The sequence below is a fragment of the Anolis sagrei genome, chromosome 2, assembly GCF_037176765.1.
Source record: "Anolis sagrei isolate rAnoSag1 chromosome 2, rAnoSag1.mat, whole genome shotgun sequence".
In the NCBI taxonomy this organism is placed as follows: Eukaryota; Metazoa; Chordata; class Lepidosauria; order Squamata; family Dactyloidae; genus Anolis; species Anolis sagrei.
This window is the reverse complement of record NC_090022.1, coordinates 181,480,072-181,502,515: the sequence shown is the minus strand read 5'-3', so window position 1 is coordinate 181,502,515 and position 22,444 is coordinate 181,480,072. Positions and strand designations below refer to the sequence as shown.

Below are 22,444 nucleotides of genomic sequence, written 5' to 3'. Positions count from 1 at the left end.
TGACCCCTGTGCAGAGATGATGGGTGGTGGGTGTTGTGTGAATTCACAGATGACCGCTCAAAGAAATACAGTTACAGGTAAGCAACCTGTCCTTCTTTATGCTCTCTGTGAATCACACAACTGAGTGACTAGCAATCACAAGTTATCGGAGACAGGAGTCATGACACACAGCTGACCATGGCCTTTAGTGCAAAATCAAAGAAGTTTATTCACCATAAACGGCGTATCCATAACCAAAGTGGGAGCAACTTCAACATTTCTGTGTTCAAATGTTTCAACCAGCTTGGGACCTTAAAGTCAAGGCAGAAGTCATGGATAAGGCCTGTTGGTACAGTGAATAACTAAACCTTGCTTTACAGTTCTTCCTTGCCTGCAGTGTTAAAGGCTGGCAGTGAATAGAGGACTAGATCGTATGGACCTCGGGTAAACAAAAAAGGCACTTAGAATGTCCATCCATGTCACGAAGTTTGCCCACATATTTCTCGCACTGCTTCAAGTGGGTCATGAAGGCCATCTTGAACTAGGTCGCAAGCATCGTCCTCATAGAGCCCAATGAGCTAAAGCGGGAGGCAATCAAGCTGAATCAGAAACTCTTCCATAAAATAAACTCAGTTAAAGTTCACTTTTAAAGTAAGAACTAACAAGCTCGAAGACCAACGGTTCCTGAAACTAGATGCAGCATGGATGAAAGGAATTGAGACATTTCGGCAGCAACTGGGCCTTGTATAGCCTTGGGATGGCAGGTGGGGTTACTGCCAAAACTTTGCGGCCTAGTGATTCTAGAAGGTTTTGAACAGTGCTCTGTGCAAGAGCAGAATACTCAGTTATGTCATTCTCAGAGACCACGAAGAAGACATATATTTCTTCATGGCTTTAATAATGACATCAGTTAAGGATAGTTTGCCTTTTTTGGATGAATGTTTGCAGGAGGTAAGGATCTGGTAGAGGGGGAAAAAAACTCTAGGTGAATTCAACCAAGATGAAAATGTTTCCTGTCAAGTGTCATAACTTACAGAGGTGTGCCAATGAGGCTAAGACAGGATTATTCTCTCCAAGAAATACTATGTCTATCGTGTGGGAGCTTCTTCTGGATCTGTTGCTCCAAATGATGGCTCAATGTATATAAGGGCCACGAGTGTCTACTATCTGCCTTGGCTGTTACCCCAACTGTGCACTTTTCTAGAACTAGAACATCTAAAGATCATGGTACAAGCACTGGTAACCTCAAGAAGATACTTCTGCAATGTACTGTACATTGGGCTACCTTTGTACCAATTTCAGAAGCAAGGCAGTCAGACTAATTAATTAGATCAGTATTTGGAGACACAAATGTTTTGGGCTTCTACTCCCAGAAGCTAACTCTCAGAAGCTTCTGGGGCCTGAGGTTCAAAGCACCTGAAGTTCAAAACCTAAGAACCACTCATTTGTGCAATTATCAGATCTTTTAATAATTCATCTGCATTACAGCAAACACTTCATACCTGACACCAGTGAAGCTGTAAAGGATAATGATGTCAACACTTTTTGTTATTTTAATATATAAACCAGAAGTCTTAAACAAATTAGAGCACAGAATACAAGGGGGTATTAGCAGTCTCCATCCCAGTACTCATTGGGACCAGATGTGCTTACAGATTTAATAGAAAATACACCCAACACCTTCAGAATAACTTTTGGACTATGTTTTGTTTACCGAAAAGCAACGTGCATGTTGAATTGCTTCAGTTGACTAATATTCTTTACATTATCTTCATTATGATTATGTTTTTTTTTTCATTTTGTCTATGTTCCTCCCTTTTTACATATAACACATTTAAACCTACTTTCAAGAAATGGATATATAATACTTAGCAGATAGCTTCCCACATAAAAAGCAATGTAATTTTCACTCATTGCCGTTTTCTGTATTCATTACAAATAAGATTATATTCAGAAAGGTTTAGCCTAATAAGTGATCTGTCCCACATAACATGCTGTTACTATTCAACTAATACATAGTGATCAGAAAGAAACAACTCCATGCCTTAAGCAATTATACCGGCACTATGTCTTCAGTCATGGTGTGTAAACAATTTAAATTGCTTTCTTAAAAAATCCACCAATATCTTATATTAAAGACATTTCCTCTAAAGAAAACAAGGTAGCAACTGCTATGCTAGCATTACTTATAAATCAGCACTGGAAGAAAATTTGCAGCAAACACAAGTAAGTAAAGAAGAAAGGGCATTTTTAATTTATTGTCAGTGAACGTTTCATGCATTAAAACAAAGTTAAGCATTATTTGAACATTACTATTTATTTTGGAATGTCAGCTCATCACTATTCCACATTATACATTTCCATATAATGGCAACGAGCCAACTGATGCTCTTACATTACAAAAAAAAATAACTAATCTTCTTTTCATGTTCAAGATACAACCTGTAGCTGTTCTAGAATCAGAATGCATGCAGATCGAAGAATCTACTGACACACACATTCTAGCCTGAGCTGCTACGGTACTTTCTTTTGAAGAATATTTCATCCAAACTCAAAGGGCAATTGAACTAACATCAATAGGTAGTACAAGTTGATCAGTTGAATGTAGTATTGGTACAATGGAATGCAAATGTGTGCACGTTTTAATGATAAGCTAACAATAATGTAATCATATATACAGGCAGTCTCCAAATTAGGAATAGGATATGTTCTATAGATTTGTTCTTAAGTAGAATTTATTTGTAAGTCAGAACAGGTACATTTTAAAAAGTACTTCATTCAAATAAACAGTATATTTTTTTCATCTTTGGATAGCACAGGGAAGGGTTAACCCCCTGTGGTGTTTGTTTCGCTGTCTGTGCCCCTGTTCAGAAGATTTCACCTCACTTTCTGTCCCCGTGATCACTGGATTTTGAAAAAGTTGGCTTGTTGTGGAAACAAGGATTGGTGCTAAAGCTTCAGAGGAGTCACTTTTTTCCCATGATAACTCAGGAATTAATTTCCCTTCCTCGGGGTAGATCGCTCTCGCTTCCTGTAGTCTCACTCCCCACCCCCCACCCCCCTCTTAACTATGAGTTGTTTGTAAGTTGGTGGACTGTCTGTACATAAAACAAGGTTTTTGGGGAAAATTAATAAATAATGATGAGAACAGAAGAAATGTATTACAGTGAATATGCTGTCAGTTAACACCACACCATTGCCTCCTCCATATACCTTGTGCTCAGAGAAAGTAAGCATCATACTTGGAGAAGACAGTCTTCACCCATTTCAAACCAGCTTCAGATCAGCATATGGAGTTGAGACTGCTATGGTCGCCTTAGTGCAGTGGTTCTCAATCTGTGAATCCCCAGATGTTTTGGCATCTAATTTCCAGAAATCCTAACAACTGGTAAACTGGCTGGGGACCCAAAGGTTGAGAACCACTGCCTTAGTGGATGATCTCCGCCTTAACAATAACAAGAGGTGTATGTCCCTGTTGGTGCTTTTAGATCTCTCAGTGGTTTTCGATACCATCAACCATGGCATTCTTCTGGAGGAGGAAATCGGACGCACTGTGCTGCAGTGTTCTAGTTCTACCTCTCAAACAGGTTCCATGTGGTAGTGTTTGGTTATAGCTCCTCCTCAAAAAAGATACCATTCTATCTCCAATGCTTTTTTACATTTATATGAAACAGCTGGGGAGATCATCTGTATGCATGGGGCACTCCTATACTAAAGTAATTCCACTGGCTACCAATTAGTTTCCAGACAAACTACAAAGTGCTGTTTTTGACCCTTAAAACCCTACATGGTTTGGGTCCAGGTTACTTACAGGATCTCTTTCTCCCATACAATCCATTGCCCCTTTGGCCACTGAAGTCCTCAGGGGTGTCTACTCCCAGCCTGTCATGACTCAACTGGCAGCTGTCACCCAGAGGATCATTTCATCAGCTACCCCAAGACTGTGGAATGAACAGCTAGAAGAGATTTGACAGCAGGATCAGCTCTCAGAATTTAAGACACAATCGAAGACCCATCTCTTTCTGCCAGCTGACCTGGTCAATTTTAAGTTGTGAATTTTAATCTTCATTTTATTAGAGGATGTTAAACTGTATTTTAACTCTGTGTTTCTAGTTATATGTCTTTGAATAATATTTTATCTCTTGTTTTAATTACGTTGCACCCTGTACAAGCCACAGGGGGGAAGCAGGTAATAAATTCATCATCATTATCATCATCATCATCATCATCATCATCATCATCATCGTTGTTGTTGTTGTAGCAAGACTCATGGAAATGGAAAACCAGCATGGGTTTCCTCAATTTCTTCACATTCAAAATCTGAACTGTCTCAGTCGGATACAGGAAATATAATGCCAATACAAAATACTTATTGTGCAACCTAATTCATTTTACAAAACTTCATATATCCAAATGCATGCATGATGTTTCCACAATTTTCTTCCTTGTGATTGCCATATTCACAGAAGCAAATTTTACATTTTCCCTCTTTTCATAAACACATTTGCAACATAGCAAATATATATGATACTTACTTCAACGTATTTTATATACAGTATTTGGGTCTTCCTCTTCAAATGGTTTAGTATTTCTATAGAACCACTAATTAAAATTATGTGGACATTTGAAAGGTTTTATCACCAATATATGGATCACAGCTGTATTTTTTTCTTTTTATCCATTACCAGGAAAGCTGTTAATGTTCTGAATCAATATCTGGATATACTGTATCAACAGGCTGATTAAAGTTATCCAGGTAAACATAGCGATCAGGAAGCAAGAGGCTCTAAACATCAATTCAATCTATATTTGATTATTGTGCCACTGAACAACCAGGATCTCAGTATATGCATGTTTCTGATCTTGGCTTCACTCTTGGATTTTCCAGTGGAGACAATGGTCAGAAATTCCTTCATCCATCTTAGGATGGCATACCAACTGCATGAATCTCTAACTAGATGAATCTCTAACTAGATGGCCAAACAGACAGATCTTAGATATATCTAAAATAATTTTACTACATGGGAATAATCTTGAATTTAGAAATTGCGACAGTTACAGACTGCAACAGCAAGAAAGCAGGTGATGTTGACAATATCTTAATACATCATCCTATGAAGCCTTCGCCAGTTTATTTTCAAGCACAACTCAAATGATGACTTTCAAAGCCCTCAGGTGGATTAGGACCCAGATTTTCTCCTCTGGGAAGTCAAAGGACTCCTTGCTAGCTTAGGCAACAATCAATCATGTTTGTGTTAACAGAACTACAATATATTTGAGTCTTAGAACAAAGATATTGTATTTCATCAGACTGAAACAACAAAATGAAAACAGTGAAAAAGTATCATGCAAAAATCCCCAGCAGACAAACCTATGCAGTCTAGATATGTCAGTTATTCCAGTCTCAACAAAACTGAAACATAATCTTCCTCAGAGACACTTTAATAAACAACAAACACCTTGTAAAACATCTTACCGTAGAATATCTTCAAGTTTTCGTATTCTCTTAAAATAATCAATTTTCTCTTTATCCAAGTCATTCTGCAATCCATGAATCTAACATTTAAAGATAGGGTCAGTGTTAAATTTGAGGAACAACAATAATAAGAACTGTAACATAACTATTGTCATTCCAACACTGTGACTTCTATTTAGCCAATTATAAACCATTCTAAACCGCCCTGAGTCACCTGAGGGCTGAGAAGGACAGTATAAAAACATAGTAAGTAAGTAAGTAAATAAATAAATAAATCGGGATGCCTTTTAAGACTCTTCAGAAAGGTCAGCTATTGCAATTGCACTAGCTTGTCTGCAGCAATTAAGCTAATAAATAATAGTTCTGGAGGAGATTTCTATGGGACTCGTCAAACACAACAGCAGATAAGAGACTAAGATCAGACTGTTGTTGCTGTTTATAATTCTTCACTGGCTATCAGCTTGTTTTCAGTGCTACAAAGTTGGTTTTGCCAATTCTTGAGTATCTTAGGGTTAGGGGCGTAGCTACACTGACCACTTAATGAGGAAGCTCTGTGACAGCCAAACATCACTTGGAGTTGATTCAGGGGTACACAGTGCAAGGCCACCTTGATGCGGATTTGACTAGCAGTATCCCCCAACTTTGTGTATTTCTAAACAGTTCTGAAACAAAAGCAGCAAGTCAGTGTAGATCCGCCCTACAATATGCACCCTTTGAACTGGGGTTTTTGGTTACACTTCAAGTATTCAAAAGCTATCTGCTCTACTACCAAAGTTCCTCTTGTTGTAAACTTTCACAGCTGCTGTTTGAATTATGAAGTATATTGATTTAGGTTAATATTGCACTGTATTGTTTCACATTTGTCTGTAGTTTTTCGCCTTTGTTAACTAAAAAACATTGTATATACACATTATTAATAATTTATATTTGCAATTTAGCTATTTATGTGTGGCAATTTAGTGAAGCTTATTATCACATTCCTCAATCTAAAATGCAAAATAGTAATTTATATAGAAACACAAACACAACACGAATACTCGAGCTCTGCTCCCTACATAACATTCCCTACAAAATTCTCCTTACTAATTGGGATTACAGCATATAAAATTTATGCCATAAATTAGAGAAACCAAAATTGTTCCTTAAACCATAGAGATCACACTGAAATTACCAAACATTTTCTATGCCTGGTTTAGCCATCAATCAAATTAGAGATCATAATCAAGAAATCAGAAAATGACTAAGACTTGGAAGGGCAACTATGACAAAAGTAGGTCATGTCCCCAGGTGCAGAGATGTATCTCTGAATACTAAAGTGGAGATCATTCATTCCACAGTATTTCTATTATATGTGGGTGTGAAAGCAGGTAAATAAAGAAAACTAATAAGTAATAGTGCTGGAGGAGATTTCTGTGGGACTCGTCAAACACAACAGCAGATAAGAGACTAAGATCATCAGGGGAGGCCCTGCTTGCAGAGACACCACCTGCACAGGTGCGTCTGCCGGGAAAGAGGGACAGAGCCTTCTCAGTGGTGGCCTCTCGACTGTGGAACTCTCCCCCCCCCCCCCCAGTAATATTGGAGCAGCTCCCTCTCTCCTGGCCTTCTGAAGGAAAGTAAAAACCTGGCTCTGGGGTCAAGCCTTTGGAGATTAATCACAGTGCAAAAATAACTACGAAATATGTGCAAAGATTTTCAGAATTGTCTTGGATTACGACTGTGAATGGCATGATTTTAATAGTGATGATAATATTTATATGTGCTTTTTAACTCTAATTTTTAAATTTTAACTTAAATGTATTTAATTATAGTATTCTAAAGGCATCAAATAGTTGACATTTGTAAAGATGCCTTGAGTCCCCTTCAGGGTAGAGAACGATGGGATATAAATAGAGTAAATAAACAAATAAACACGTGAGTCCAACAGGAAATCACTAGAAGCCAAAATGACTTAACTGAAGCTATTCTGTCTTGGACATATTATGAAATGACTCATTACAAAGGATGATAATGCTAACTAAAGTAGAAGGCAGTAGGAAAAGAAAGATAATAATAATAAACTTTATTTATACCCCGCCACCATCTCCCCAGTGGGGACTCGGAGTGGCTTACATGGGGTCAAGCCCGGACAACATATTACATCGGATTAAAACCAAAAACATAGACAACAAACAACATCATCAAAATTACATAGAAAGAAAGAAAAAATCCAGTAAACACAGTCACGATAACAGTGGCCACATGTACAGGATAAAACAATTAAAAGACTCTAATGAGATAAAAATAGGAGGAGATTGTTTACAGGGAGCTCATAAAAACAGAGTTGTGAAACAAAGCTTCCCATTTGGAGGGAGTGTACCCCAGTGGCAGAAGCATTGAGGGGAGCAATTATATCATGTTGTACACCTACTCGCCAAAGGCGCAGCAGAAGAGCCAGGTTTTAAGGTTCTTTTTGAATGTTTCTAGTGAAGGGGCTTTCCTGATCTCTCCAGGTAATGAGTTCCAGAGTCATGGGGCCACAGAGGAGAGGGCTCTCTCCCTTGTGCCCACAAGACAAGCTTGTGAGATTGGTAGGGGTGAAAGGAGGGCCTCCCCCGAAGGGCCTGGGTTGGTAGATGGAGAGAGATACGGTCACAAAGGCAGGCGGGTCCCAAACCGTTTAGGGCTTTGTAGGTGATAACCTGTACCTTGAATTGGGACTGGAAAATAAACCGCAGCCAGATAGCTTTCTAGATGAATTCACAATTTAAGGAACCTACACGGATCAGTAATGTAGGTAGGATCTGGCATTCCAGATAGGTACTTCTTAAAGCGCCACACAGATGGCAGGGAATCCCAACTGCCCAGTGGTACCAAACGACTGTCTTGACAGACCTTAAGTTGGGGAAAAGCGTGAATCCTGGATCAGTATTCCATCTTTTCCCCAAGTTAGCTGCCCGGGATAAGGCATAGTTAAGATGGCTTTGCCCCAGGTTAAACTGGATCGGCTCCGTATAGTTTTTAGCTGCAGCAGGGCTGATTTAAATACACACCATCTATGTGTGCAAAAGCAGCAGCAGGAAAATCTGGATGCACCTACACTGAAGGATTAATGCAGTTAGACACCATGGCTCAGTGATATGGAATCAAGGGAGTTGTAATTTTAGAAGTTCTGTAACCTTCTCTGTCAAAGATTACTGCTATATCATCAAACTATTGAGCCATGGCAATGAAAGTGGTTTTGAACTTCATTAATTCTATAGTATAGAGCCAACTTGATTTTATAGTTTTTTTATGATTCTCCTATAATTCCCTTCTCAGTTTAAGAGATGCAAGCAGTGTGATTTCAAGGAAATCAAGATTTGTGTTTTTTGTTGCTATACATATATTTGAGTCCAAACATTAAGTTCCTCTTATTCAAATTCCCTGCTTAAGAGGTGTCTACCTTTAATGCTTTCCATGACAACCATGTATTGAAGCCTTCTCCTTTTGCTAATACATTTTTGCAGATCTGATGATAAGGAAATACAGATCAATTACTCCATGAAGAGACCTCAATCTGACAGTGGCATTTACACAAATAGATGTGTAGTTTGCTGTCACATAGTAGCAAATTACACATAGTGAGATCTCCAGAGGAGGAGCATCCAACTTCCAGGGCTTGGAAGGTTGTACTGATTCCTTGCAGAATCTTGAACCACTCACAGATCCCGCCACCCCACACTTGCAGTTTTTAAAAATATCTATTGAATTCTTAAACAACTCCCGCACTTCCAGATTTGCAATTTCACCATGCTTTCAGAGGGCTTACTGAGCTGAAGGGATCTCAATTTAACCAGGACTTAGATCAGATCTTCTCACACAACAAACATTTTCTTACAAGTACTGACAATGAGTTGTTAAAAACGATAAAATTTCAGTCAGTAAAGCGCATTAATGTAGGCACAGAAAGCATTGAAAGCTTCATGTACTTATTACCTATAAAGGATATACAGAGTGAGATTCAGATTTCATACTGATATTTTAAAAGATCCATAGTAAAGGATTTTTTCGTAAAGGATTTTTTCAGGCTCTGAAGAGAGAAATATTTCCCAAATTCCCTTTTCAGTGACCAAACACAACTAATAACTGGGTGAGAGTGGATAACTCAAAGAATAAATACCTTTTTTTCATGTGATCTCTCCAAATGAAGTTTTTCCTGTAGAAATGTTTGCTCCTGGTCCTGAAAATTGATTTAATGAGGACAATATTTGTTTTATTAATATGAAAGTAGCATAGTAACAACACATTATTCACAAATTTGTAAATATACCAAACGGAAGGAGCTGGTACTTTAGCAAAGAAGCTGAATATAATTTTAAACTGATGAAGAATTAGTCCCAAAAAGTAAAAAAGAGACTGAACTTTAAAAAATCAATTCCAGCTTCCATTTAGATGGGTACGTATTAAATCCCTCTATATGCAAGAAACATATCCTAGTCATATTTCACCTGTTCATGCTCAGCATTATTTTTTAAATTTTAATTATTACATTTGGCCCAGCCATAGGTCTTTTAAACACCGTTGTGTAAATGTTCATTGCTTATTTTTTGTTATGAGTTTTATTTTATTGTTTGTATTGCTGTTGTTATTGTTTTTATTCCTTATGTATTGTGGGCTCGGCCTCATGTAAGCCACACCGAGTCCCTTGGGGAGATGGTAGCGGGGTATAAATAAAGTTTTATTTATTATTATTATTATTATTATTATTATTATTATTATTATTATATAGAGGGAGTATTTGTGTCTGTTACATCAAATTCAATTCTGTGGAGAAATTCATAAATTTCACAAAAAAGATAAAAAATTAAATAAAATTGCAGAATTCTGTGCCTTAACAGTGAAGCTCCCGTAGCTCTTTGCCAGATACTGCAATCTTGAATACTGAAATGTTACCTATAAACATTGTGGGACTGGATTACTGTGAGTTTTTCAGGCTGTATGACCATGTTCCAGTAGCATTCTCTCCTGCTGCCAAAGATGCAGACAAAACGTCAGGAGAGAATGCTACTGGAACATGGCCATACAGCCTGAAAAACTCACAGCAAGCCAGTGATTCCATCCATGAAAGCATTCAACAACAAATTATGGAATTATTTGGAATAACCTGCAACTAGTCATCAAGACAAGGGCTATTGCAGAGCAAAAGAATAGGGAGGAGGGTATCATGTTGCTGTTGCTACTATAGGTTTACAACAGGCTTTTTCTAAGTAACAGGGATGATCAGAATCTTTCCTGTTACAGCTGCCACAAGTTAATTGGGTGTGTTATCTGATTTAGCATATAGCAAGGCACTGGGTTTGCAAGCTTTGAATTTGGCTTAGCTGGATGGCTTGTTTGAGCTGAAAAAACCTTTGGCTGTTGCAGGGAGTGGTTACGCAGCATCCTGAAGCTGAAGACTGAATCCGTTTGGAGTGCCAAGGAAACTGCTTGCTTTTGGTAAGATAAGGACATTCTACTGATAACTAAGTAGAGAGACTGTATTATTTTGCTATGTGTTTGCATATCGTTGTGTAAAGAAGACTCACCAGAGATATTGTTTGTTGTATATTGATGAGCACAATTCTTTTGTTTTGCTTTGTGTTTTTGATCTACAGTGAATAGAACTATATTTTTATTTCTACTTAAAGCAACAGACTTGTGTATTTTTTTGAGGTTTTGTCACACAGAGTAAAAGGGGCTAAGGCATTCTGCGGGCTACTAACTCTATTCTGACAGTTGCTACCTACATTTTTGTAAATAAAGAACAAAACTCAAACACAGGGGAATTCCAGACAAGAAACAATCAGGAACAGTTAATCATCTCTCAACAAAGGATTCCACCAGGCAGTAACAAGCTACACCTAAAAACTGTCAGACCATCAAATGCTAATCAAGGTGGCCAATTGAAACATCCACACCCAGCTCCAACAGACAAGAGTTCTTTCTCCCACCCTGGATTTTCCAGAGATATATAAACCCAATTTTCCTAGTTTCCAACGGACCTCACAACCTCTAAGGATGCCTGCCATAGATGCAGGCGAAACTTCAGGATAGAATGCTTCTAGAACATGACCATACAGCGCAAAAAACAACACATCTGTTATCCCCGTTATTTTCTAAAGAATGTAACGATAATCATAAGTCTTCCTAAATGATGTCATTATTAACCATGAAGGACAAATATACAAAGAAGAACTGAGTTTGGACAACTGTAAAGTAGTGAACTGACTCTTAGTAATGAGAAATAATAAGAGCCAAAAAAATGGACGAAAAGGAAAAAGCAGTAAAATAGTTCTGATTCTTTGAAATATAGCAGCAATGCGACAAGTTTATGCTAATATACTAATTTATACAAATGTAGCTATCACTATCTAAGACAGACATAGGGATTACTTTCAACTTCACTCTATGCTTTTCTTTAATCCACTGATATATATGCTTTTCACATCAGTTCAATAAGCAAGGAAATAAGACAAATAGCCCCCAAGTTTCTTTAAAGGGTTTAGCTGGAAATAAGAACATATTCCATTATTTCTTTCGTTGAGTGATTGGCTCACGACGTTTCTGAGAACTCCAGAAACTCTCACTTGAGCATTCTATTCATACAAATCACAGGAAGAAGTAAAAAGGGCTCATCATTTTTCCTGAGTGAAAAATTCAGGGCTCACCCTCAGCTGTTGCTGCCTTTGATGTTCTGATTCTAGTAACTGTTGTTTTAATTGAGACACACACTGTTCTAATTCTTCAATCACATCAGATGCCTGTAGGGATTTTAAAGAAAAGAGAATGTTGGTCTTGCATTAACTCTGGCAGAAATAACTTTACTTCCCCACCCCCCATCCCCAAGTTATGCTTTAAAGCAGGACAGAGAATTGGGGAGATGATCTACTTAAAACAAATATAAAAACGTAACCCCTACACATTTCTTCTAATGATGCAAATACTATTGTAGTTGCTGTCTGAATTGGCATCTGATTAAAAATTGTGTATATATTTCAGAAAAACGATCCACTCAAAATGTATTGTTGCAAGCTTAGGCTTCAGCTTTGTCAACATTCCTGCATGTAAGTATATTATGGCAGATGAGAAGAGCCAGCTGAATAAATTTCATTCACATCTATCTATGTTTATACAAGAATAAAACTTTAGAAATTAATGTTGAAAGCTTTTGGGTTTTTATATGTTGTTAATATATCTGTCTGTATTCATGTCCACATAAATCTAAACTTACTTTTGCTGCAGAAAGAGCATGTTCCTGTTTCATCAGATTTAGATCAGCATCGTATTTGCTTCGTAGTTGTTTAATGTTCTGCTCGTATTCTTGTACAATGTATCCCTTTTCTTTTTGAAGTGAGTTGCATCTATAAATATTACAGTTAAAAAGGGGTGAAGCTACGTTCCATGTAGCATCATTTTTCATACTTTACATGTTATACAATGTAAACAAATGGCACTCATCTTTTTATTCTGGAAGTTGACGATAAAATCGTCCAAGCTTTGAACCAATTTTGTAATGCCAAAGAAAATAAAAGAAGTTACACAAGTGCCAAAAGGGACATATGGCTCACCAGATCCAGTCTGAGATAAGCTATTAAGAATAACGGTTTAGTCAGATGTGAAATTCACACCTATCACTGGCAGCAGATCAACACAGCAACCCCTCCAGAAGTTGCAGATCTGCTACTGATTATCACTCACTCATCCCAGGATGTAAGGAGAGGGAAGGCAACAGGGCTGATTTTGTTTGGCATTGACAATATTTAATTCACAATGAATCCAGCATGTGAATATGTACACAAATCAGAACATGGGAAATAATTTCACAAAATGATGACTGAATAGAGAAGCTAAAACATTTCAGAAATGCATGATAGTAAGCATGACAATTTTATGGTAATGCACCAGTTCCTAACAGCTGAAAACTACTGTTTTATGCCTACATAAATAGCTTGTTAAGTACCTTGCCTTGACTTCTTCAAGTTCTATGCATATAGCCTGGTAAGATTGCTCCAGATTAATTTTTTCCTGAGATAACTTCTGACGCTGTAAATTGCTAGTTTCAGCTTCCACAGTCAACTGATGGACACGTTCTTCTAGCTCTTTCACCATCTGGGTCTAAACAAGTTAAGATTATTATAAAGTCATGTACATGCTGTTAGATGTATAACAACCTATCCACAGATTATACAAAAACTATGGAAGTTAGTAGACCGTCGAACAATCAACAACTGGTAGGAAAATTATTTCTATCAATCACTAAGAATGTATTTATTATGGTTTGTCTAGAATAAGATACAGCATTTTCACAAAATTATGGATATTTTTACCTAGATAACGGAGAAAAAATAACATTAATGGAATTCTCATAAAATAGAATTGCTTTTCTAACACATACATATACTGTTTACTCTTTACCTGATATACAACAGCTTTGTATAATCAAAACCTAGGTGCACAATCCTTCTTCACATAGGGCTGCTGGAACCACATAGGAACCAGAAGTCTTTTCGGAAAATATTCTGAGTTTTGGGGCAGACACTGTAATTCTTCAAAGATAGTTCATGCTTCAGCTTTCACATACGAAAGCATATCAATAAAAATTATCTGCTATAACATTTTAGTGACTGCTTCTGGGCAAAGTACAGGGTGTTGGTTTTGGCCTTTGAAGCTTTAGGTCCAGGTTACCTAAAAGATGATCTTCTCCCGTACAATCTGCCTCTAACATTGAGGTCCTCTGTGGGCAGTTACTCCAACCAGACAAAACCTGACTGGTGACCATCCCTCGGAGGATCTTTTCATCGGCTGTCCCAAGACTGTGGAACGACCTATCCGAAAAGCTCTGAGAGCTAAATGAGCTGTCTGAATTTTAATACCATCTAAAGAGCTATCTCTTCCAGCTGGTCTACCCAGCCAGATTTTAAACACGAATTCTAAATGTATGTCCTTTGTTTCATCTCCTTTGTGTATTTTATAGAAACATATTTTATGGAAACATGTTTTAATAAATTTTAATATGTGCATTTGTGGTGTTTAATTATTGTGTAACCTGCCTTGAGCCATGCGGTGAAGCGGGGAAGAAATAAAATTATGATTATGATTATTATAACACAATTGAAAAAAGCACTATTCATATAATCATAGAGTTGGAAGAGACCTCATGGGCCATCCAGTCCAACCCCCTGCCAAGAAGCAGGAATATTGCATTCAAATCACTATTACACCTTCTCAATGCACATATGTTACTGTTATATATTTAAATATTAGGAAGAGGTTTAGAAGACTGTTGTTCACAAACATGCAGATGCATGTTGCCAATGCATTAATGTAATGCTGCAAATAATCTTACATTTAAAAAATTGTTCTTTTATATAATTATGGGGAAATTCTTTGAGGCAGCAAATATCCAGATAACATATCTTAAACATTCCTCACCCTAAACTATATAATTCTATAATCTATCTTCCCAGTTTTGGGGGAGAAATAGGCTTCAATAAAAGAAAGAAGAAGAAAAAATCCCCTGAGGTTTTCTGGGTTATTTTCCTCAGGCCTTCATGTCACTAGCAAATAAAGTACTCTGCCCTCCTTCAGTCTGTTGAATTTCTAGGCAGACTGCCTGAGAAAGGAGGGAGTGGTGCTTGTGTCCAACAGTAACTTTCTTGATTTCTACACTGGACATGGTAGACTGCCAGAGGAGAGGCCAATCCCTCAAACCCAACCAGACTTTGATGCCGACACTGAATAAGGAGAAGGCAAAGAGTCTTCTTCCAAACCTAGTACAAACTGCAACCACCTATTGGAGGAGGGCACAATCACTTTGGTCCCATCTACAATGACTATTTTATCAAGTTCAAAACTAGCATCAAACTATGCCAGACAGACAACAAACTCCCAAATAAGTACATGAAAGAATGCCTTTAATGCACATCAGTGCTTTCTGGTTTGTGTAATCACCATCTATGCCTCACACTGCTTCCTAACTAATCATCTGATCAGCAAAACTAATTTCTTCAATATCGGTTTGAAACTGCATTAAATTTAGATGGGGTCTCGAATTCTTTTTTCTATCTCTCTTCTTTCTTAGCAGGCTTCTCACATAAGAAAGGATTTGTTTAAAAAACAAACAAACCTTGCTATATCTGACAGATGGGCATAAGCTGGGTGATTGATCTTGATTATTTATTCTGTGTTCTGTGAACATTGGCCATGGTATCTTTTTAGATTAATTCTGTGAATGAGAGATGAAGGCCTCAATGATATGGTGGTTTCTGTCATACCTCTGGGTTCTTATTTCAGAAAACACTAGTAAGGAGGTAAGATCATAATGGAGAAAAAAATACAAAGAAGAGAATAGGAGCAAGAAATAAATTGTTTTTAAAAGAATTCACACGGCATTTTCCTTCTCTGCAATGTTGAGAATAGGACTCTCCACTTGCTTACTCTCAAGTAAACCATGCTCTGCTCACTCTGTGTGGCACAGGAAGAAAGGCATACTGCAAAGACTGTGATATGGGAGGAGGTTCAAGCAAGAGACAACATATGTCCCATCAGGTTCAGGGATTCTGGAGGTTACAGCAGTTGCAGTCATTTGGGTAGCATCCCCTCCATATTCCCCTAGTGACACCACTGAGCCCAAGCATTTAAAAAGATCAGAAACAGTGCTGTGGCAGAATTACTTGTACTGATATGCATATAAGCCAACCCATGATTATTTTGTCAATTGTATTTGAACTTATGCATGAGTATATATGGTATCTATAATGGAAGAATGTGTCTGCAAGAATTTTCAATTCTCATCACTCAGCAAAATCCACTTGTACTCAGCCAATAGCACTCTTATTAACAGAATGAAAGTCATGAAAAGGAGAAAAAAGAAGTCTGAAATAATAAGAAAGGAGAAACTAATTTTCAGTGACAGTCTAGTCTTTCATCTTAAGCCATGCCTTGAACTCTACCTTGTTTAATTATTAAAATCAGGAGCTGCTGTGCAAGATCTGTCTGCATTTGATGATTCTTAAATTCAATCCTGCTGACAGACTGTGTCCATTTCTTGCCATATTTATCGCTACCTATGACAAGGTCTGAATGCTAATTTTTTTTCAATTCAACATTCATTAGCAACACAATAATAAGAGTTTAAGCAAGCTTTCTATGCAACATCAAGCAAATGATCACTTCTCTAAATGTGCTAGCGATGAAAAATGTCAAAAGGGACTTCTTGATTTCACACGCAAACACACAGAAACCCAGCACAAAATCTCGTAAGTGACCCAGAAGAGGACAAAGCAATCAGGCTTAAACACAACCACCTGTTCAAAAATGAGAGTGATAATAATGCAATAGATTTTTTTCTATGTCCACCTTGTTAAAAAAAATTAAAAGGACCATTAGGAATGATCATGCAGAATGAAAAGGAATGGCTTCCCATATAACTGGGTAATCCTTTTGGATGCCCTCTTCTAAGAAGGCTCACTACAACAGATCTTCAACACCTCAATCTGTGCTAGTCAAACTCTATCCTGTCCCTCACAGCCAATCACCACTGGATTCTTTATCTTGCCTACATGGGCCAATATTCCCTAAGACAAAGTGCAGGTCTCTTCAACCTCTGGTCCTTCAGGTGTTTGGGTCTCCAACTCCCAGAATCCCTAGCCAGCTTGTTCAATGGTCAGGAATTCTGGGAACTAACATCCAAAACATCTGGAGGGCTGCAAGTTGGAGACACTTGACATAGAGGACGCCCCTAAGGCCCAAAAACATTACCTGTGTAGATATTGTAGATAGTGTTGAAAGAGTCTTTTTAGAAGCTTGTGTGATAGGGTATATATCGAGTGCAGACTGGGATGCTAGTTGTGTTTTGGTTATTTGAAGCTTTGGATGCCATCTGTTTCACTTTTCAGAATGTTTTTACTGGTGACTTAAATAATTACAGATACAACATCCCTATTTTGCAAGAAATTGACACGTTTTAAGACATTATCAGTCTTGGTGAGCAGGTGACAGTACTTCATTTGGATTTCTGACATTGTCTTTTTTTTAGTACCACTTTATTTTCATGTAAAATCAACAGAATACTTAGTGAAGAACTATTTTATTGATATTTATGCTGCTTGTGGAATATATCTGATGTTGGCATGGGGAGAAGTGATTTATTTCCCCTTTGGATGAGCTGTTTGAAAAGTTCATACCCATCCTAGATAAATCCTTCATCTACTTCCAAATATTCATGGAATCTTTTTAAAAAAAATCTTTATTGAGATTTTCTATAACATGATTAAAATCAAAAAGTAGCCTTGAAAGGAAACGGAAAGAAAGAGAAAAATAAAATGAATAAAATAAAATAAAAATGGAAACAGAAAAAAAGAAAAAATTGAGATTAAATTTGGTTTTTTCTTCTTGACTTCCAGAGTATCTTCTGTGAGGTGTCCCCCTTTTCCCTTTTTATCTATATTTCTCTATATTCCATATTCATGGAATCTTAACGTCTTAATGTCTTGGGGTTTGCATTGTCTGTTTCTATGTTTAGGTGTATTGATTAGATATATCTGAAACATTTTAAATGTATTAATAATATTTGGGAAAATGATCAGTCTTTTTCTGAGGTTTAACAGCTGTATCACCTCATATTATTTCTTAAGGGCATAAACTATTGCAAACAATACAAAAGAAACTAACATGTCTGAAATGAAGTCTTAAGCTTCCTCACTTTCACTGGTAATACAAGCATCACCTTTGTAATCCACTGAAACATTCTACAAAAAGGCTTGTTGTAAAAATAACGCAATTTGACAGGATGTATGTTCATTCTTATCTAACATAAGGATACCTTTCCATTATTTAGTAATCATCCAGCAAATCTAAACACATAATAGGATATTTAAGTTAATAGACAGAATAATATTAAAAATAAGGTGCTAGGTTCTCTAAAGAGCTGCCACCAGAAATACATAGCTTAAAAATTAATTAAGTTACCTGAACTATTTAAATTATTGATCATATAGTCAATGAATCGGTTCTAAACATCTGAATTTGTAGCATTTCTACTGCTGTCTGATTGTCAGCATTCCGAAGCTTCTGATGGGTTTTGTGTTTAATTCTCTGAAAACCACTATACATCTAACTGGATGGCTCCTCCTGATTGACTGTCTCATTTCCTTGGTTCAGCCCCATTTGTCTGCTTGGAAATTCTGCTTTCAGGATGAAGATCAGAAGCGATTTCTTTGTTTTTGAGGTTGGGGTCTTCCATGCCACTCTTAACAAACTTACCAGGTAAGGATTCAACTTTAATTTTAGCTTATCTTTGTCTCCTTTTACTTTTCCACTTTGTGTGGCTTTGATTTCCTTCCAGTTTTGCCTGTTTCTGCAGAGACAGGCTTTCTAACTCATTCTAATTATTGTTAATTAATTATTGTTTTAATTAATGCTTTATGTACTGTTTTAATTAATCCTTTATGTATTTTAACTGTTGTTGTATTATCATAATTGTTTATATGTAAGTGGCATCAAATCGTTGCCAAATGTAAGCCGTCCTGAGTCCCCCTATAATCTATAGAACTCTCTGCCACTGACACATATTGGTACTTTTAATTTTAGCTTTATGATGGCTTTACCCTTCATGATGACTTTGAGGATTCTCTTGTTTTGGTCAGCATTGAACAGAGATGCTCTTATTGATTGGCTTAGTTTATCTTTGTGCTAGTTTAAATTCTGTTTCATAGGTATTGTTGCTGGCTTTTTTCTCTTTGTAGGCATTGTTTCATGTGCAAGATTGTGGAATGTGGACTTAATAATTTGATTAATCACTTGAGAGGACTTGTCTTTAAAGGTCATCTTGAAAAACCCGAAGTTCAACATTCCATAGTAGAAACGCTAGAACTGGAAACTAAGATCAAACACCTGGTCAGTATTAGATCTTCAGAAGATGTGCTCAGATCAACAAGAAACATTTGATGACTATTTCAATCATACTGTAAAACATACATTGCTAAAGAGCACTTGGCATACATTGCTAAAGAGCACAAACAGCAGGTCGTGTTGCACTGGACTACTGCCAATTTGTAATTAGGTTGTTACATCAACTGATATCTGAAAGGCTATGCACAACCTTAACATGAAAGTGAAAACTTCTTTAAGACAGGGAGGAAAGGAAAAAGCAATTTGTCTTTAGTGAAATGTCCATACAATGTTAACGTGAAAACATTTTCTTCTTTATTTCTTTATTTCTTTACTTTACTTGTATACCGCAGTTTCTCAGCCTAACAGGCGACTCAACGCGGTTTACAACAAAGGTACAACAGTCAGCAATATACAATTTAAAACCATAAAAGCATAATACACAATATTGACACAACAATAACAACCCAATGCATCTCATGACTAAAATCGTGATCCAGTTTCATCGTCCATATTACCATTCCTGTAATCATCACATTCATTGCACCGATTAACCAAATGCCTGTTCGAACATCCAGGTTTTTAATCTTCTTCGGAACACCATCAGCGAGGGGGCTGATCTTACCTCCATGGGAAGGGCGTTCCATAGCCGAGGGGCCACCACACAAAAGGCCCTGTCTCTCGTCCCTGCCAGCCGCACCTGTGAAGCAGGAAGGATAGAGAGCAGGGCCTCCCCAGAAGATCTTAGGGTCCTGGTGGGCTGATAGGCTGAGATACGTTCGGATAGGTAGGTTGGGCCAGAACCGTTTAGGGCTTTAAAGGCCAACGCCAGCACTTTGAATTGAGCCCGGTAGCAAATTGGCAGCCAGTGGAGCTGGTGCAGCAGAGGAGTCGTATGCTCCCTGCGCTCTGCTCCTGTTAGTATCATGGCTGCCGAACGTTGGACTAATTGGAGCTTCCGAGCCGTCTTCAAAGGCAACCCCACGTAGAGAGCGTTGCAGTAGTCTAAACGGGATGTAACCAGAGCGTGGACTACCGTGGCCAAGTCAGACTTCCCAAGGTACGGGCGCAGTTGGCGCACGAGTTTTAACTGTGCGAATGCTCCCCTGGTCACCGTCGAAACCTGGGGTTCCAGGCTCAGCGATGAGTCCAGGATCACACCCAAACTGCGAACCTGCGTCTTCAGGGGGAGTGCGACCCCATCCAACACAGGCTGTAACCCTATACCCTGTTCGGCCTTACAATCAACCAGGAGTACCTCTGTCTTGTCTGGATTCAATTTCAATTTGTTCGCCCTCATCCAGACCGTCACAGTGGCCAAGCACCGGTTCAGGACCTCGACAGCCTCCTTAGTAGCAGGTGGAAAGGAGTGACAGAGTTGGACATCATCCGCGTACAGATGACATCGCACTCCGAAACTCCGGATGATCTCCCCCAGCGGCTTCATGTAGATGTTAAATAACATTTTATAACATTTGTAACCAAAAGCAATGTTTTCCCCAAAACAATTGATTAAATGAAGCCTTTTCTGAACCAGTGTGTACTCCTTTTTCAAAAAAGGTGCTGTTTTATGATATAATAATAGTGCAAATATCTTTCTTTGGTGACTACACAGCACTTACAGTTGCTTTTGTTTGCGCCAAATATTCTGCATCCATTTTACTTAGACGTGCATTTGTATCTTCCAGCAATTGCTGAATATTTTCTGTGTGTTTCTTCTGAAGATCAAATTTTTCCTTTTCCATTTCAGCTACAGCATTGTGGAGCTACAAGTAGAAACATACAAACCCTAGTTAAGATATTATTAAGCAGCTAAGTTGTAACCAAGACTATTATTATTGTTGTTATTGCCACTATTATAATCACAACCATCATTATCACCAGCAGCAGCTATTCTTGATATAAAGATGGACAGGCCTGGGAAAGAAGCGGGAAACATTCAGGACAACCCCCTTTCCCATTTTTTATGAAGCTGCAATTCTCCCAAAAAATGGAAAAATGTGGTTAGGTATTATTTATTTTAAAAATGGCAAACAGAAGAAAGATGGATTTTTTTTATCGTGTCAGAAGCAACTTGAGATAACTATAGGTCACTTCTGGCGTGAGAGAATTGGCCGTCTGCAGAGACGTGGCACAGGGGATAGCTGATGTGTTACCATCCTGTGGGGGGCTTCTCTCATGTCCCCCAAACGGGAAGCTGGGGCTGACAGGTGGGAGGTCACCTCGTCTCGCAGATTCAAACTGCCAACCTTCAGGTCAGTAGTTCAGCCAGCACAAGGTTTTAACCCATTAAGGTAAAGGTAAAGGTTTCCCCTGACGTTAAGTCCAGTCATGTCCAACTCCGGGGGTGGTGCTCATCTCCATTTCTAAGCCGAAGAGCCGGCATTGTCAGTAGACACTTCCAAGGTCTACTTGGAGTGCCGTTACCTTCCTGCCGGAGAGATACTTACTCACATTTGCATGTTTTCGAACTGCTAGGTTGGCAAAAGCTGGGGCTAACAGCGGGAGCTCACGCCGCTCCCCGGATTCAAACCTGTGATCTTTCGGTAAGCAAGTTCAGTAGCTCAGCGGTTTAACCCGTTGTGCCACCGCAATTAACAGGTAGCTGACTTGTAGCTATAGTTGTTCTATTGACCATCTTTATACGGCCTAGAAATACCTGGGAAACGTGAGTTGAGTAATTGTTGACAGGAAACTTGTTGCCACAATTCTAGTATACATTCTAGGACATATCCTAGGCATTCTCTCACAGTGGTAATATCCACCATAAAATAAACATAGACAAGATGTTAAAAGAGAGAAAAAGAAGGGGATGTAAGAGTTTAGAGTTCAAAAAAAAGAACCATAGTGAAAGGCAAGCAATGTGTTGTTTGTGACCCCTGTGACTCACATGCATTAATGATGAGCAAAATAACTCTGGTAAAGGTATGCCTTTTGGGAGGGCCACTGATGCCACCACCGCTCCAGTAGACTGACCTCATAATGTGGTAGGTTTTAGATATTCTAGTTCAGACATCCTCAAACTGCAGCCTCCAGCTGTTTGGGCCTTCAACTCCAAGAATTCCTAACTACTTAACAAGCTCATTAGGGCTTCTGGGA

General features: G+C 38.1%; 1 protein-coding gene across 3 annotated transcripts in view; it reads right to left on the bottom strand.

Moving 5' to 3' along the window:
- CEP112 (centrosomal protein 112) overlaps positions 1-22,444 on the bottom strand; it is a 308,982-nt gene that overhangs the window by 221,745 nt on the left and 64,793 nt on the right. For all 3 annotated transcript variants that reach the window (XM_060763065.2, XM_060763067.2, XM_060763066.2), the window contains 6 exons: positions 20,968-21,111; positions 13,416-13,570; positions 12,687-12,816; positions 12,124-12,216; positions 9,597-9,656; positions 5,456-5,535 (listed from right to left, as the gene is read on the bottom strand). In XM_060763065.2, the coding sequence (XP_060619048.2) occupies positions 5,456-5,535; positions 9,597-9,656; positions 12,124-12,216; positions 12,687-12,816; positions 13,416-13,570; positions 20,968-21,111 (662 nt within the window). The remainder of the gene's footprint in view (positions 1-5,455; positions 5,536-9,596; positions 9,657-12,123; positions 12,217-12,686; positions 12,817-13,415; positions 13,571-20,967; positions 21,112-22,444) is intronic.